This window comes from Eulemur rufifrons, chromosome 5 (assembly GCF_041146395.1).
Source record: "Eulemur rufifrons isolate Redbay chromosome 5, OSU_ERuf_1, whole genome shotgun sequence".
NCBI lineage: Eukaryota > Metazoa > Chordata > Mammalia > Primates > Lemuridae > Eulemur > Eulemur rufifrons.
Genome location: NC_090987.1, coordinates 30,356,849 through 30,374,783, shown reverse-complemented (window position 1 = coordinate 30,374,783; position 17,935 = coordinate 30,356,849). Strand labels below are relative to the sequence as shown.

At 36.4% G+C, this 17,935-nt stretch overlaps 1 protein-coding gene across 3 annotated transcripts in view; it reads right to left on the bottom strand.

The window, feature by feature from the left end:
- The window catches only part of RPRD1A (regulation of nuclear pre-mRNA domain containing 1A), a 54,239-nt gene that overhangs the window by 21,811 nt on the left and 14,493 nt on the right, over positions 1 to 17,935 (bottom strand). Inside the window, exons 2-7 of one of the 3 annotated variants that reach the window (XM_069468106.1) lie at positions 13,318 to 13,447; positions 10,447 to 10,553; positions 10,264 to 10,361; positions 6,324 to 6,450; positions 6,040 to 6,215; positions 4,001 to 4,787 (exon numbers count right to left, since the gene is read on the bottom strand). In XM_069468106.1, the coding sequence (XP_069324207.1) occupies positions 4,677 to 4,787; positions 6,040 to 6,215; positions 6,324 to 6,450; positions 10,264 to 10,361; positions 10,447 to 10,553; positions 13,318 to 13,447 (749 nt within the window). In that variant the 3' untranslated portion in view covers positions 4,001 to 4,676. Of the gene's footprint in view, positions 1 to 4,000; positions 4,825 to 6,039; positions 6,216 to 6,323; positions 6,451 to 10,263; positions 10,362 to 10,446; positions 10,554 to 13,317; positions 13,448 to 17,935 lie in introns of those variants that run through there. The other 2 variants (XM_069468107.1, XM_069468105.1) reach the window with 2 other exon arrangements.

Here is a 17,935-nt window from a genome sequence, read left to right as displayed (position 1 = left end):
GGAGGACTGACTTCAATTTTGAAAGAAATTGTACTGTGGGTAAAATTCTATCAAACAGCACATGTGTGACAGAGAAATCTATCATGAAAGAGTCAATAGATGCAAAAAACTTCATTGTCTTATTTTAAGAAACTGGCCGGGCGCAGTGGCTCATGCCTGCAATCACAGCTACTCGGGAGGTTGAGGTAGGAGGACCATTTGAGGCTAGGAGTCCGAGACCACCCTGGGCAAAACAGTTAAGACCCCGTCTCTCTAAAAATATGAAACAAAAAATTAGCCAAGTGTGGTGGCACACACCTATAGTCCCAGTCACTCGGGAGGCCAAGGCTGGAGGATTGCTTATGCCCAGGAGTTTTAGGCTACAGTGAGCTATGACTGTGCCACTGCACCCCAGCCTGGGTGACAGAGCAAAACCCTGTCTCAAAAAACAAACAAAAGAAAAGAAACCGGTCGGGCAAGGTGGCTCACACACCTGTAACCCCAGGACTTTGGGAGGCCAAGGTGGGAAGATTGCTTGAGGACAGGAGACCAGCTTCAGCCTACATAGCAGGAGACTCTGTCTCTACAAAAAGTAGAAAAATTAGCCCAGAGGCTAAGGCAGGAGGGTTACTTGAGCCCAGGAGTTTGAGGTTGCAGTGAGCTATGATGACACCATCGCTCTGCAGCCAGGACTACACAGTGAAACCTGTCTCAAAAACAAAAAAGAAAGAAAGGAAGGAAGGAAGGAAGGAAGAAAGAAAGAAAGAAAGAAAGAAAGAAGGAAGGAAGGAAGAAAAGAAAGGAAAAGAGAAATTGCCACAGCCACCCCAACCTTGAACCACTACCCTCGTCCATCAACAGCCATCAACTTTGAAACAAGACACTACACCAGGAAAAAGATTCGACTCACTGCAGGCTAAGATGATCACTAGCACTTTTTAGCAATGAAGTGTTTCTTAATTAAGGTAGTGTATATGGTTTTTGTAGACATAATGCTACTGTGCACTTAATAAACTATAATATAGTGTAAACATAACATTTATATGCACTGGGAAACTAAGAAATTTGTGTTGTTCGCTTTATTGCAATATTCCCTTTATTGCAGTAGTCTGGAACTAAACACACAGTATCGAGGTATGCCTCTAATTATGATTTCAATGGGAAAACACAGAACAAAATAACTGAACCACAGAAGACAGACTCCATAATCAGTTCTCCATATTCTTACCACTATGTCCTTGAATAACATTTGTAATTTGCTAAATCAATAACCATAAAATGATACATTCAGGTAACACTTTCAGCAACGGACTTTTAAATTTGCACTTTCAGTGCTATATATTTAAAATAATTTTATGTCCTATGTTAAGAGACTATGACATTAGGAATTTCTAAATCATTAACTGTCTCAGGTAAAACAAAATTTATATTAAACATTTAAAAATGCAAATTGAACTTTATTTCTAAAAACCAAAAGTTTTATGAAAGAACTGTTGAAATACCTGGAAAATATGTCTACCAAATAGAGAGACAGACAAAAATAGCAAACAGTAGTCCAAAAATAGAGAAAAAGCTAAATAAACATCTAATTAACAAAATGTTGCCATTTAAAATATGAATTGTGAAGGCAAAATGTGAAAATAAGTGAGTGAAAAGAATAAAAATTTGTTTAACAATAATGGTAATTAAAATTATACACATGAATACTAGAAAGTGATCAAAATCAAAATCTACTGTGTAATTAAAGGTGGGTAAGACAAACGGGCTAGTAGAAAATAGACAAACTACATTCCCATCTACATACATGCATATGTAGGAATTAAGTATGACAGAAATGACATTTCAAAACAGTAGTAAAGACCGGGCACGGTGGCTCATGCCTGTAGTCCTAGCACTCTGCGAGGCCGAGGCGGGAGGATTGCTCAAGGTCAGGAGTTCGGGACCAACCTGAGCAAGAGTGAGACCCCGTCACTACTAAAAATAGAAAGAAATTAGCTGGACAACTAAAAATATATGGAAAAAAATTAGCCAGGCATGGTGGTGCGTGCCTGTAGTCCCAGCTACTCAGGAGGCTGAGGCAGAAGGATTGCTTGAGCCCAGGAGTTTGAGGTTGCTGTGAGCTAGGCTGATGCCACGGCACTCTAGCCCGGGCAACAGAGTGAGACTCTGTCTCAAAAAAAACAAAACACACACACACAAAAAAAACACAGTAGTAAAGACAGACTAAATCACTAATTGAAAGGACATTTTACTATCACTTTCAAACAGATCTTTATATCATACCCTTAAAAAAATTCCAATGGATAAAATTATCAGGAAAAAACTGAAAAACTGGAGAGTATTTCCATGGTTATCAATTGAGAAGGCCATCTTAAGTGTAACTAGAAAGCCCAGAATCTATAAAGGCAAAGATGGATGTTAAGATATAAAATTAGAACCAAATAGAAAAGTGGTCAAAGGATACAGGGAAGTTGCAGGAGAAATAAAACGGTTAATAAATATTTTTTAAAGATAACTAATCTGAATAAAGAAAAAATTTTAACCTATCAGATATGCATCAATTAAAAAGATTACTGACATTCAGTGTGGGCAAGAAAAGCAGCTCTCGAACAGCAAAAAGTTTAAAAAGCAAAACCTTTTGGAGATCTTGAGTACATCATCAATATTTAAACAAGTTCCTTTTGCTCCAGCTATATTCCACTGAGAATCAATCCTGCAGATGTGCTTGCACAGCTATGCAAATCTGCATCACCAACATGTTTTCTGTAGTACAAGTTCTCATTTAACATCATGGATGGGTTCTTGGAAAGTGGGACTGTAAGTGAAATGACACACAGCACATCCTTGAATAATGTTTTGTTTAGCATTGCTTTGTTGATTAGAAAAAATATGGTTTTGTTATAAGTATGACAGAAATGACATTTCAAAACTGTTTCACTTACAGTCCCAGTTTCCAAGAACCAACATTTTAAGTAAGGACTTACTATACTATCTATAATATAAAAAGTGTTACAATAATGAATGAAAGCAACTTAACGGAGGCAATCTGACACCATTAGAAGAGGAAAGACAATATTCTTACAATGAACACTATATATTTGTTTTAAAAAATGAAGTAGATCTAAATATACTGACATAAGATTGCAAAAGATAAACACATCCTCTCTGGCATACATTCCCATTCTAGTTTCTAGAACCTGGAACTATCATTTGATTTAAAAAGAGCCATCCAATTATGACTTCCAATTTTCTATGGAAATCTACCCCACAGAGTAGAAAATGTATTTTCTACAATGTCTAGCAATTTAAAATGAATCAATGTACTATGAGATCAATAGAGACTTTTCAAAACCATGTTTCCTTATACCAACTGTATCAGGAAAAAGTAATCAAAATTGAGCAAAGACATAACTATCTTATTGAATATGGATGAATTTCTGACCTCTATATTGCTCCTCTCCAAAAATGTTATTTGTAATTCTCCTATTCATGTATGCCTTCCATGATAAGGTTAAGTAAACATTTATGCAATACTTTCAACTTCTGAATGGTGAAATAGATTTTATAAATATAAACAGAATTTATTTAGTCTATTTTAACACTTAATCCGCTTAATAGCCAACTAAAGTCAGAAGTTTCAAAAATAATGATTTCCAAAAAAAACACTTCATGTTTACATTCATTACAAATGCTTTGATAGTGACTTCCTTAAGAAATATGAAATAGCCAATTCCTGAAGTGATACTTTAAATTTATGTCCCATTTTCAAAAAAAGAGCAACTAATGACACATCGGTACCTGGTCAATCACAGTTAATATTCTAAGATGTATAACTTAAAACTATTTGATGATATCACAGCTTATGCAGAGAAGTATAAATCTTCACCTCTCAGTATCAAATTCCAAGTGATGCCCCCCAAAAGGCCCAAATATCCTAGTATAAAAAAAGCCCAAATATCTCAAATCATTTTCCCATCTTCTGACAAAGGAATCACTTAGTTCTAAATGATAATTTACAGAGTTCTGCAGAATAACTTCCAAGTTTCTGTAGAAATCTAAGTATTTCTTTACTTGTAAAAAAAAATTTGAATGTCACTGAGGTGGTTTATTCTTTATAATAAAATCCATTTATGTGAAAAGAACAACAAAAAAAAGTTCCTAGAACCCTATATTTCAAGACAGTGATTACCTCTGAGGAGAGAGGGAGCAGAAAGGGTTGGAGAAATAAGGCTTTAGCATTTGCTATAATCGTACACTTCTTTTACAGGAAGTAAATACGTCTTTTTGATGAAATGCACCGACTCTGGAGGCAGATTCCCTGGGTTCCAAATAATTTGTGACCTTGAGCAATCTCAGTTCATCTCCCTGAGATTTACAGATACGTCAGTTCTGTATCTGTAAAGTGTGGATAATAATACATCTTGCTGTATAAGATTAAATGAGTCGATTATGTGAAGTGCCTACAATAGTACCTGACACATGGTAAATGTTAACATTGTTATTATCATCTGTGACTATCAACTACAAAATCTGGCCGGAAGGCACTTGGAAAAGAAGAGGTTGTAGGGGGTGGCATGTGATCTATTTTCTACACTTCCATTTGAAATATAAATTCTATTTTTATAAATGGTGAGAAATGACCAAAATCTTAAGTGAGAAAGCAGTATAAGGTAGAAAAATAAAGTTTCAGTCTTCTCTTAAATTTTCAGAAACATGAGACAATACAGGCTTTGGAGTTTAATATTTATTTTTAGCAGGAATATGCTAATGGTGATGACATCATTAGAAGATACGCCCATGTCCAATATCTGCAACAGAAGCTTGATAGAAGTTAAAGAAATCACACTAAAACACAAAAATTGTATGACATTACTTACCCTTTAATTCTGCAGACAATAAAACCAATAATAATATGCATAAGATTGAAGTTTCATCACAAGATCAAATACTGTCAAGTTAACTATCAAATTCATCTTTAAAAAGAAAATCCATCTTTTCTTTTCCACATAGAAGTGAGCAACCTCTTCAAAGTGTCAACAGGTTATCTAAGGGTGTTTATGTGAGCAGAGTAGGAACAAATTTAAGAGGCATAGTACTAAACTGAGAGCTGGGAATTTGGGGTGGGAGTAATCTCACAGGTAGCAATGGCAATCTAATCTAAGCACCATTTCTGGCACAAAGAGTGCTGAATCAAGAACTAAGCACTAATAAAGCAACTTAATATAGGTAATACCATGAGTTACCTACAAATTTACAGTGAGCTGTCCACAAATAAACGGATCCACACAAATTAGAATTTCTCCCATATACTATTAGAATAAGAAGTTGCTGCAGCAGTAAACAATTTAAACAAGAACTACTCAACTGAAAGTTTATTTTAAATAAACTTATTTAAATTAGTTTATTTTAAATAAAGTTTATTTTAAATAAATCTGGCTCATCTACCCCTTAAAATGGCTACTCTAATCAAAGTAAAGATGAGTGTGTTTCTTTTTATTACCTCCTACACCCCCAGACTTCTCATCAACAGTATCAATCATTACTTAACTTAAAAGAGCAATGAACTGCTACCTAAGGGTGTGAGCTGGGAGTGGGGAGTGGGAATATGTTAAGCATCAGAATCAGGGGTGAATAAGGGAGTTAATATGAAAACTTAATGATACACCTAAAACACTCAATGTACTCAAAACAGAAATTAAATAAATCCAACCACAATTTACTGCAATTAACACCACACTTCATACCAACTTTATCCTATTATTTTTGTGCCTGAAATAAGGGTTTGAACTGGTAAAATAAATTATTATTACAAGGAATTTCACATGAATAATTTTAAAATGCAATTGATTCTGCTAATTCTAAATTTCTTTAGTTAGGCAGGTTGATTTGGTTCAAGGAGAAGAAAATCCATTAACACAAGGAGCTGCTTACCTGAGTCACTGCCTAAAAAGGCCTATGGTTAAAAAGATGCAAAATATACAGGTACATTAAAATATTTTAAAATTCCTATGAAAAAGTAAGTTAAATAAATAAGTACTAAAGAAGGAAAAGGTTACGCACTTCCAATTTATGCTCCTTCTCTGCAAGGGCTTCCTTTTGACAACGAAGAAAATCTGCTAACATTCGAGTGAGCTGCTTCCTATCATCTATTTCTGCCGCCAGTCTGCCATTGTAATCTGCCAGCAACATACAAGCATCCTCTACCATTTTAGAAAGCCTTTCTCCAGATTCTTTATCTAAGAAAAGCACAGGATAATAAAATATTATACAACAAAAACAATGACATATGCTGTTCCCTCATCCCAACTCCCAAAAAAGTTCTGGATCACAGTTTCTTTTCTTACCTGTTATTTTATCTAGTAGGGATACTTCTTGGACTTCAACAGGTAAAGAAGCTATTCTCTGATGAACTGCTGCATCACCTGAAGCTGCATTTTCTAGATCTTGTAATGCTCTAACCAGATCTAGAGTCTAAAAAGTACACAACTTCAGAACCAAAATAAATGAAGCCTAAAGAAATACAAAAGACTTGAAATTTATTTCATATTCTTTAGGCCTTATGGGCTATTTATTAGTTTAAAGTTTCTGATATAAACTGCTTTTAAGGGAAGTCCATTTCTTTTTATGTATTAAGAAACAGAAACTAAACTATGTTAGGTGTTGAAAATACAAACAAGGCTGGGTGGAGTGGCTCATGCCTGTAATCACAGCACTTTGGGAGACCGAGGTGAGAGGATTGCTTGAGGCCAGGAGTTTAATACCAGTATGGGCAACAGAGCAAGACCCATCTCTACAAAAAAATTTTAAATTAGCCAGGCATAGCAGTGTGCACCTGTAGTCCCAGCTACTCAGGAGGCTGAGGCAGGAGGATCACTGCAGCCCAAGTATTTGAGGGTTACAGTGAGCCACGATCGGGCCACTGCACTCCAGACACGGCAAAAGAATGAGACCCCATCTCTAAATAAACACATCCATACATCCATATTAAATAAATAAATAAATGAAAACAAATGAGACAGTGCCCTAGACTTTAAAGAGCTCACTCACTCTAATGGTGGCGACAGTGGAAAAATAATTATCTGATTATTAAAATGAGTTAAGTGATTAATTTATATGCCAAATATATCAGTGGTAAAAGGGAATGTAGGCTATAACTCCAATCTAGAGAATATAAGTTTTATGTATGATATATGCATTATCATTGTACATAAGATGACTTTTTAAATATAAAATTGGATATTGGGGGCAAAGGGATACAAATTCTCTACTACAATACAGAAGAGTCTCCCAGATTCCATTTCTACATGCTGTAATTAAAGCACAAGAGAAAGGTGGTTTTGTAATATGTTCCAATATGGTATCTTCAACTATCTATGGCTTATTAATAAGATCCTTAAAATATTTCATAATTCTGTGTATCTGATGACTAATATTTATATATTGCTTAGCTGGTATACAAATTATTTTATTATTAAAATATTTTATAAATAGCTGCACTGTTTTCAGACCAGCAATAATTAGGAGAGAAGGGCAATTCTTTGCTGATTTCACAGTTTATAATATCTATAAAATTATTCCAAAGAAAAATGATTAAATTTTATTTTTACTAACTAGTCTCCATCCCTATCCCATCTTTCTTGTCTTTCTTTTTTTGAATTTCTAAGACTAGATTCAGAGACACTAGGAAATTACACATATTGCTAGAAAATATAGGATATTATTAATTCTATGTATATATTAAGATGACATTGACTAAGTGCTTCTTCCTGGTTGGTAAAAGAGAAAAAAAAAGATGGCATTGACAGCCAGTCACTAATTTTTCTTTAAGCTATTCCCTTACAAAAAATACTACTATTAGGATCTAGCACATGGCAAAATACTCTTCTAAGTGTGCTCTTAATTCTTTAGAAGTGTGTTTAAAATCCAAGTATTTTAAAAAATAATTTCAGGCCGGGCGTGGTGGCTCACGCCTGTAATCTTAGCAACTCTGAGAGGCCGAGGCGGGCGGATCGTTTGAGCTCAGGAGTTCGAGACCAGTCTGGGCAAGAGCAAGACCCTGCCTCTACTAAAAAAATAGAAAGAAATTAGCTGGACAACTAAAAATATATAGAAGAAAATTAGCTGGGCATGGTGGCACGTGCCTGTAGTCCCAGCTACTCGGGAGGCTGAGGCAGGAGGATTGCTTGAGCCCAGGAGTTTGAGGTTGCTGTGAGCTAGGCAGATGCCACAGCACTCTAGCCCAGGCAACAGAGTGAGACTCTGTCCCAAAAAAAAAAAGCAATGACAATTATCAGAAAGCTTGTTTCTCATAGTGCCACAACTAACTGATATAAAATATTATTTTTTTAATCAGTCTTAGAAAGTTCCAAAACTTTACGGAGTTCTAAGAAGAAATTTGGCTTTCTGGTCTTGACAATGCTTGAATGCTTCAACTACAAGCTGATCTTATAACACCTTCACATTCCTACATGAATTCATTCTAAGTTCCCTGCAAAGGATTTCGGCCATTCTTATAAACAATGATATAAATAAAGTGGTGACTACAACGCTGAACCACTGAGAATTAAGCAGCACAATTAATCTGAAAATAGTCATCAGAAAGCAAAGAGCAATAGCATTTTATACAAGTACTAGAGAAGAGGCAGATGGTTACTCCAAAATACTCCTAAGAAGTGTAACTTCATCAAGGAGAGTAGGAGAAGGTCAGATCTTTTATCCAGAATGCAGGTAAAATGCAGTGCGTGGAATTATAATGGTACTCTCAGCACAAAATGATTTTCTGTCTTGAGTTATTACCACTAGGAAGAAATATAAATCTCAGGGTTTGATTGTTCCAGATGTTATTATTTTTCTATTCAAGCTCTTGTCCATGGTGACCAGTGGGTTTCAGCATTCCTGTCATTAAACCAACAGGAAGGTTGGCTCAGTTCCTGGCTGAGAGCTTTAGTCTGATTCTTTCTGCCTCCCTAGTATTAAGACTGATATAAATCCACAGTTCTAGGCAGCAATTGATCGCTTCTTTCTTTCAGGCTCCTTCCTTGGGAGTAAGAGCCCCTCCCAGCCTCTGATTTTATTCCGCGAGTCAGGTCCAGTACTCTAACTCCCATGGAGCAGTGTAAATTCTTATTACCCTAGAGGCAACCTGCCAGCTTCTGGACCAGAGCTCAGTAGGAACCAGGCTCTGGCTCACATACTTAGCTGTGCTTCTGTACCATTTCTCGCCCATGAAGATGTATTTACCTTGTTTTAAGAGTATAGCTATGTCTTCATTTTCTCCTTTTAAATTTTATCTGTTCCTCCTATATGTCTGAAACATAGAAGGAGGAAGCTTAAGGATTCAATGCCCACTTACTTAAAAGTTCAAAATGTCTTTCTGGAATTCATCTGATGGTTAAGGAATGCTATACTGTACCAACCTGGGAGGACATGGGGTATTAAGATAATGATTCCAATCTAACTTATTTTTCCATAGAAATGCATAGTTCTATATAGTTACACAGAACTGTATGAATACATACTTGCCACTTTACATGTTTAAAAACAAATACTTAAAGGGCAGTGTTTGTTTATGTTTAAGAATGAAATTTTTAGTGTACTTACCATAGAAGAAAATATGCACGTCATATAATGTTTTATTTTTTAAAAAACTTTAAACAGTTGATATCTCACCATATTTAATTACATTAATACCTAGCAATTAAAAATTCTTTCTATGCAAAATATATAATACACAACATACTACATTAAACATATGCAATTTCTTTTTTTTTTTTTTTTTTGAGACAGAGTCTCACTCTGTTGCCCGGGCTAGAGTGCTGTGGCGTCAGCCTAGCTCACAGCAACCTCAAACTCCTGGGCTCAAATGATCCTTCTGCCTCAGCCTCCCAAGTAACTGGGATTACAGGTATGCACCACCATGCCCAGCTAATTTATATATATATACACATATATATACATATGTGTAGGTATTTAGTTGTCCAGCTAATTTCTTTCAAATTTTTTTTTAGTAGAGATGGGGTCTCGCTCTTGCTCAGGCTGGTCTCGAACTCCTGACCTCAAGTGATCCTCCCGCCTCGGCCTCCCAGAGACCTAGGATTCCAGGTGTGAGCCACCAAGCCTGGCCAACATACACAATTTCTTAACCAGAAGAGATAATTAATGTAGCTTCTTTCTTGTACCCAAAATTATAATAAAAATCAATTTACAGAAGTAAAACATTGAAATTAATAAGGCTCCACACAAAGTACAAGTAACATAACTCTCTTAACAGAGAAAAACTTCTACCTGTGGTGGTTCACTTGGAGATCCCAGAGAGGAACAGTTTTCATTTTCATCCACCTTTATCTGTTCATAAGTTCGCTTCCTAGGCTTCTTATCACCATCTGAATTAAAAGAACATTTAAGTTTTAATGAAACAATGTATTTTACGGAAGAGTTCATGATAGGAGATCAAGATTATATACTTACACAGAGCTTGCTTAAGTTGTTCTAATACATCGTTTTCATAAACAGACCTTTCTTCCCAAATAGATAACACTCTTCCAAGGTGCTTCTTACAACTTTCATCAGTTTCACTAAAGAAAAATAAAAATATTAATGGTAAAAATGCATTCATAGTGCTACTGAAAAGGTAATGATGATTTTAAAAACAAGCAGATATTCATTTCCTGGAAAAAACTCCCCAATGTTTACTGAGCACCAACCACTATGTGGCTAGTAATTCGAGGGTGAAGCGATCAAGACATATTCCCTGATTCCCTTAAAGATCTTATAAACATATTATTAAACAAAAAATTACAAAAAACTGGGGATTACAAAGAAAATGTTCCTAACCTAAGAGGGGCTAAACATGAGGCTATGGGAGATTTCTTATAGGTGACTTTTTAATGTATTCAACAAATATTTATTGACCAAGGCATAATACTTGATATGGAGATGCAAATGAAGCTTTATGGCAGCTCTTATCTGTAAGTGCCACAAAAGGGAACAAAGTGCTAAAGATAGGCATATCAGAGAGACATGGCCCAGTTTAAGCGAGATCAGGAAGAGTATCTGAGGAAGTGTTATTTAATCTGAGATCTGAAAATTGGACATACAGGGAAATGGGAAACAGACTATTCCCAATCATTTCCTACCTCTCATCACTACCATTGTAGACTGAGCCACTATCATCTATTGCCTAGGCTTTTATTAACAGTCTTCTCACTGATCTCCCAATCTCTATTCTTTTACTTTATTCTCTACAAAGCATCCTACTATTAATAATATAAATCAGATCACACTGCTCTCCATCCTTCCAGAGCCACCAAACATACCAAGAATAAAACCAAAGTCCTTACCCGGGGCCATAGGGCTCACATCCTCTGCCTCCTGGCAACCTCTCAAGTCTATATTCTCTAATATCTTCTCCCACACAAATCTCCTTGCTGATCCTCAAACATGCCCAGCACATAACTATCTCAGCGTTTCTGCCAAGTGTTCTCTCTGCCTAGAATCCTTTCCTGCTAGATAGCCAAATGGCTCATTTCATCCCTTCTTTTAGTCTCTGTACATATGCCACCTCCCCCAAACAGTTGTTCTTTATCTTATATAACTGAGCACCTTCATACCTTCTAGGGTTCCATCTCTGCTTTATGTTTCTTCATAGCATTTCTCATTTGACATTATATTTAATATATGCATTCATTTATCTATCTAGTTATTACCTTTGTTATCCACTGAAATATAAGCTCCAATAGAACAGAATCTTGTCTTGTTCACTACTAATCAGGACCTCGCACACAGTAGGTAGTCAATAAATATTTTATTGAATTCTAGGGAGAGGCAACATATATAAAAGTTTTAAGGTAGAAACAACTAAAAAAGTTTCAGAGAGCTTAAACTGTGGGCTATAGATTGTGTGTGGAATAAATGTGAGACAGGAGTCTGGAGAGGTAGGCAGCACCATCGAAGGAACATCGTAGACTTTAGACTTGATCTCTAAGACAAATGGGAACCACTCAAAGGCAAGGAAGCATCATGATCTGCTCTGCAATTCTGTCTACAGTTTCCTCAAGGGATTAAACAATACTAGAGGCTACTGCGATTACACAGAAAAGACATTATGATAACTGGAAGAGTAAGGAACTGAGTGAACGTGTCATATAATGGGATATGGGGGAGTGAAGGAGAAAGAAGAGTTAAAGATGACACCTAATTTCTTGTATGGGCATCTGCACAGATGGAGTTGCCCATCTAGGTTTGGCAGGAAGCAAGGACATAATGAGTTCAACAGAAGACACTGAATTTGAGATGTTTGGGATGCCATACAAATAGAAATGTCATTGGGCAATACGGGTGTATGCCCAAAGAAAAAAGTCTGGATTGGAACACAAGATTATAAGTCATTACAGCATGGATCATAACTAAAAACATACAGTGTACAAAATCATTCAGAGGGCAAATAAAGAATATGACCTCCCAACAAGGGCCTAGGGCTTAACACTAAGAAACACCAACATCTGAAAAGATGGTTAAATACAGTATCTAAGTTGAAAAGTGAATAATACGTATTCAAGAAAGCAACATAAAGAAATATTTCACACTTTTTTTAAAAAAAATGTGTCTGCTGTAACTGCATGGCATGTGTTAAGTAGATTTTCATCCTTAAATCATTCAACAGATCATCATCATTCATCACTGAGTTCCATAATTTAGATGAATTTCGTAGTGTACCCCAATAACATTTACCCAGTAAATCTATCAAATGTCTGCGTGTAATGTTTGGAAATAAGCAGTCAAAGGGACATAAGCCAGAGTACAGATTTTCACCCTTAGAATTTTCTGTGGCAAAATTTTTCAACAGGTTTATGATACCTTAAATAAATATTCTTTATTTCCAAAGCATTTTAAAATGTTTTGACATACACCCAGACACTAGAAAACCTTAAAATCATTATAAACACTGAGGGGAAAGGTACTAAGTGTATACAGAAATACTAGTTATAAGATTGATAGCTCTATAAGCACATAAATTTTTAATTCAATACCTTCACTCATTCTTAATGAAGTTCATTGCAATATAGCAGCTGGTTCTGGTCTCTTAAAGGAAAGCTATAATTCAAGTATTTAAAGGCCCATCTGAGCAATAATTCAAAAAATAATTCAAAAAAATCTTTTTCTTCACAGAAAGCATTTAACACATTGACAAATGTCTTTTAGAGATAAGCCCTTTCAAACGAAAGCTTCAAAGAAATATATTCCCTGTTTTTTTATTTTAATGGCTTAAGGCAAATTTTAGCAAAAGGATACATGGTACATTTAAAACAGATTACCTAATACCAAAAACAATGATCATACCTTGAAACATGCTTAAAAGCCTCCACTATAACTGGTGCAAAATCTTTTGTAAACTCCGGCCCCTTTCTTTTGCTGTTCTGAATGACATCATTGGCTAGGTAGAGAAAAGTAAGCTTCCTGTTTGGTTTGGCTGAAAAATTAAAAAAAAAAAAAAATTAATCTATTTAAAGTATTCTCACTTAACTTGGACAAACTTTCTCAGTATCTGAAAGCATTTTGAGAACTACAAAAAGCCTACTGACCTTTATTTATCATATTCAAGCCTAGTTTCTCATCTACTACCAAACTACTGGAGTCCCTGCTCCTAAACTCACCAGGATGACTACTCTGCAGCTTCTGGAGACGTGGCATGGGGAAAAAAGAACCCAAGAGGCAGAGGTAGATCCATGAGACATCCTTCCACATCCTTGCAATTTTATTAAGGCACCCACCCCAACTACTTAACACCCTTGATTACTAATCTCATCACCACTCCTCAACTAATAGTTTTTATACACTAAAATCCTGATGTCTCTGTGAGTCTATCCTGTATTAAATTTTATTAAAACCACTATAAACTATATGAAATATAGCTATTTAAAATAAGATAGTGACTGGTCATCTTATTAAGGTGGCACCCTAAACTGAATTTAGAATTGTTTTAATACCCATGTTAATTCAAAATCATTATTAAACTATTGTGAAACAAGAAAAGAATACAAAATGTAAAACAGGTTGAAAGAGATACCACTCCAATCAATTACTTGTTTTTTGTTTATGCAATAAATATTTGCCAAGCTAATAGATTAAATGTTAGGGAGACCAAATGGGCTCCAATAACTGGACTACATGGCCTTAAATAACTGAATTCATGGCAACAAAAATATTCCCCTACTCACTATATTCTGTCGGTACAGTCATCCTTCCAAGGAAATGGACAAGCTGACCTGTTCTTGTACACTAAAGAATAGTGCAGGAGCAACCCATACTTTAGTGTACAACAACAGGGCAGCCTACCCCTTCCCTAATTCCTCCCTCATGCGTATCTCTCAGGTGTGCTCCAGGACCCCATTTGCAATTTCCTCCTCCACACCCCAACCAAAATGCCTTCAACATGGCCTCAAATGCCGGTGAGTATCAGCACAGCCCACCTCGACATCACTATTGTCAAAACGCTACTCCCAAATACAAAGTCTTTATGAGGGTAGCTTTTCCACTCTAAAATAAAAAATAAAATCCAATAAATTAATAAATTAAAAAAAGGAAGTAGACAAGGTTCCAACAATCCTTGCCAGTGCACATTTTTACTGGTTACAGGTGAAGTAGCATAGAGGTATTGAATATGACTCAAACAAGATTCACACACATAAGGAAAACTTAATGCTGAACACAATCTTTTATATATTAACTATTTTTATAATTTTACTAGACTTAAACTTGAATCATTGAATGCAGTACAATTTTATTAAGAAGCATCATATTTTGTGGCATCCATAGTACAACGGTATAGGAAACTTATGGCCAGGACCAATTATCCAGTATACTATTCATATGGGCTAACTTACTGAATTTAAGACAAAATTCTTGATCAGGCTGCATTGGTTCTCTAGACCTGTGGTCCCCAACCCCCAGGCCACATACTGGTCCCTGGCCTGTTGGGAGCCAGCCAGGCTCCGTCTGCAGCAGGAGGTGGGCAGCTGGAGAGCGAGCAAGGACGGGGGATTCACTTGCATCACAGCTCATAGGAGCACAGACTCTACTATGGACTGCACACGCGGGGGATGATCTGGGTTGTGTGCTACTTGTGTGAATCTCGCGCCTAATAATCTGGGGTGCACCTGGGGCAGTGGTGTCCCCCCTACCCCTATCCATGAAAGAGTTGTCTTCCATGAAGCCAGTCCCTGGTGCCGAGAAGGTGGGGACCACTGCTCTAGACTTAAGTATTCAATTTATAAATTAAAAGCATTCAGTATATTAAAAGTCACTTTTGAGTTCACATCTTTCTTGAGGGGAAACTACACACCCAACCTTCTTACAATAAACTATAAAATACTGAGTCACAACTGATCACACTTTACAAACCAGAAACCAATTTCTAGTTCTCCTGGATCCTTTTCTGGTTAGATAAACCACAGTATATAACTTAAGATATCAGGTCCCTTTTCCATGAAGAGGATAATGGCAACTTTCCCAGTATTCATCCTTATCTTTTTTTCCATCTCTGCCCTCTCAATCTCATCCATAGAAAACGCTGGTATCATTCAATCCAGGTTTTTGCCTTCTTGTCATCAAATGAGTTTAGTAACTCAAATTTTTATGATGACACAATTGGGAGACTACCTGCAGTACTTTTGAATGGGTACCTGAACCCAATGGGCTCCTTTTCCTAGTAAGGACATTCAATGCACTTTTATGTGCTACATAAAATTTTAAACACTTCACATGTATTATCTAATTTAATCTTAACAATGTAAGGAACCATCACTGTCCCCATTTGGCAGCTGAGAAAACAAACATCAAAAACGTTATTTGCTCACAGTGAAATAGCCGGGAAAGGATCATTCAGGATTTGAGTCCAAAAAGTCCAACTGTAAAGCATTCCCACTTTACAACCAGACCATGCTGCCCATCATAAATGAAAGAGGATGTTAACTTTCTGAGAAGATTAAATAACAACTCAAATCCAAATATTTTTAAATGTTAGCAGCATTATTTACAATAGCCAAAAAAGGTGGAAGTAACCCAAATGTTCATCAACAGATAAATGGATAAGCTAAATGTGATATATACATACAATGGGATATTATTCAGCCTTAAAAAAGAAGAAAATGCTGATACATGCTACGATATGGATGAACCTTGAGGACATTATGCCAAGTGAAATAATCTAGTCACAAAAAGACTGTATGATTCTATTTATATGAGGTGCCTAGGGTAGTCAAATTTATAGAGACAGAAAATAGAAAGGTGGTTGCCAAAGGGTAGGGGCAGAGGGGTGGGGAGTTATTGTTTAATGGGTATAGTTTCAGTTTTGCAAGAAGAGTACCAGAAATTGGTTGCACAACAATGTTAACACTACTGAACTATACACGTTAAAAAAAAATTAAGATGGTAAATTTTATGTTATGTATATTTTACCACAAAAACAAAATTTTTTGAACATTTTTTAAATTCATAAGCTACTAATCTCTGAAAAATAATTCAGAATTACTTCTACAATATACACTAAAATACAAATTTACAAGATTTCAAAATATATTTTCCAATATATCCCAAAGGACAAATTCTATACTAGGAGCATGGATTTGGTCTGGGGTCCAAATAACAACATATTATTTTCATTTTTTTCTTGTGGAACCAAGCTAACAAGAGAAATACTGAGATATTGCCAAAATTTATGCCCCTCTCCAATTTTCAGGGAGAAAGATTTTAATTCCAATTAAAATTATGTGTACCTTTACATAGAGCAAATAATTAATGGAAGTAATCACAACAAACAATGCCAGAAGAAAATCAGAAAATTATTTTCAAGTGATTTTTAATATATTTAAAAATAACTGCCACTGGGAGGCCTAGGCAAGTGGATCATTTGAGCTCAGGAGTTCGAGACCAGCCTGGGCAAGAGCGAGACCCAATCTACTAAAAAACAAAAAGAAAAAGAAATTAGCTGGACAATTAAAAATATATAGAAAAAATTAGCCGGGCATGGTGGCGCATGCCTGTAGTCTCAGCTACTCGGGAGGCTGAGACAGTAGGATCGCTTAAGCCCAGGAGTTTGAGGTTGCTGTGAGCTAGGCTGACGCCATGGCACTCTAGCCCCAGCAACAGAGTGAGACTCTGTCTCAGAAAAAATAAATAACAGAGTCATCAACTATTATTAAAAGAGAGACAGAGCCAGGCACCGTGGTTCATGTGTGTAATCCTAGCACTCTGGGAGGCCGAGGCAGGAGATTGCTTGAGCTCAGGAGTCTGAGACCAGCCTGAGCAAGAGCAAGACCCCATCTCTACTAAAAATAGAAAAATTAGCCAGGCATCATGGCGCACGCCTGTAGTCCCAGATACTTGGGAGGCTGAAACAGGAGGATCACTTGAGCCCAGAAGTTTGAGGTTGCAGTGAGCTATCAGGACACCACCGCACTCTACCCGGAGCTACAGAGTGAGACTGTCTCGAAAACGAAAAAGAAAGGAAGGAAGGAACAAAGAAAGTTTACAGGGCAAACAAACCAAAATTCCTTAAAGAAATACCTCTGTTGGCAACAGAATATAAAGCTAAATAATGGGTCTGACCTAGTCAACTCCAATGTTTCTGTTGCTCACAGGGTCCCTTCCAAAGACACCTATTTTTCAAATTTCCCATTCAATTTAAATAGGATTTATTTGGCCAGGCATGGTAGCTCATGCCTGTGATCCCAGCACTTTGGGAGGCCAAAGCAAGAGGATCTCTTGAGGGCAGGAGTTCAAGAAATAGCCTGAGCAACATAGCAAGAACCCATCTCTACAAAAAGTTAAAAGAAAAATTAGCCAGGTATAGTGGTATGCCCTTGTGGTCCCAGCTACTTAGGAGGCTGAGGCAGGAGGATTGCTTGAGCCCAGGAGTTTGAAAGTGCAGTGAGCTATGATGACACCACTGCACTACTCT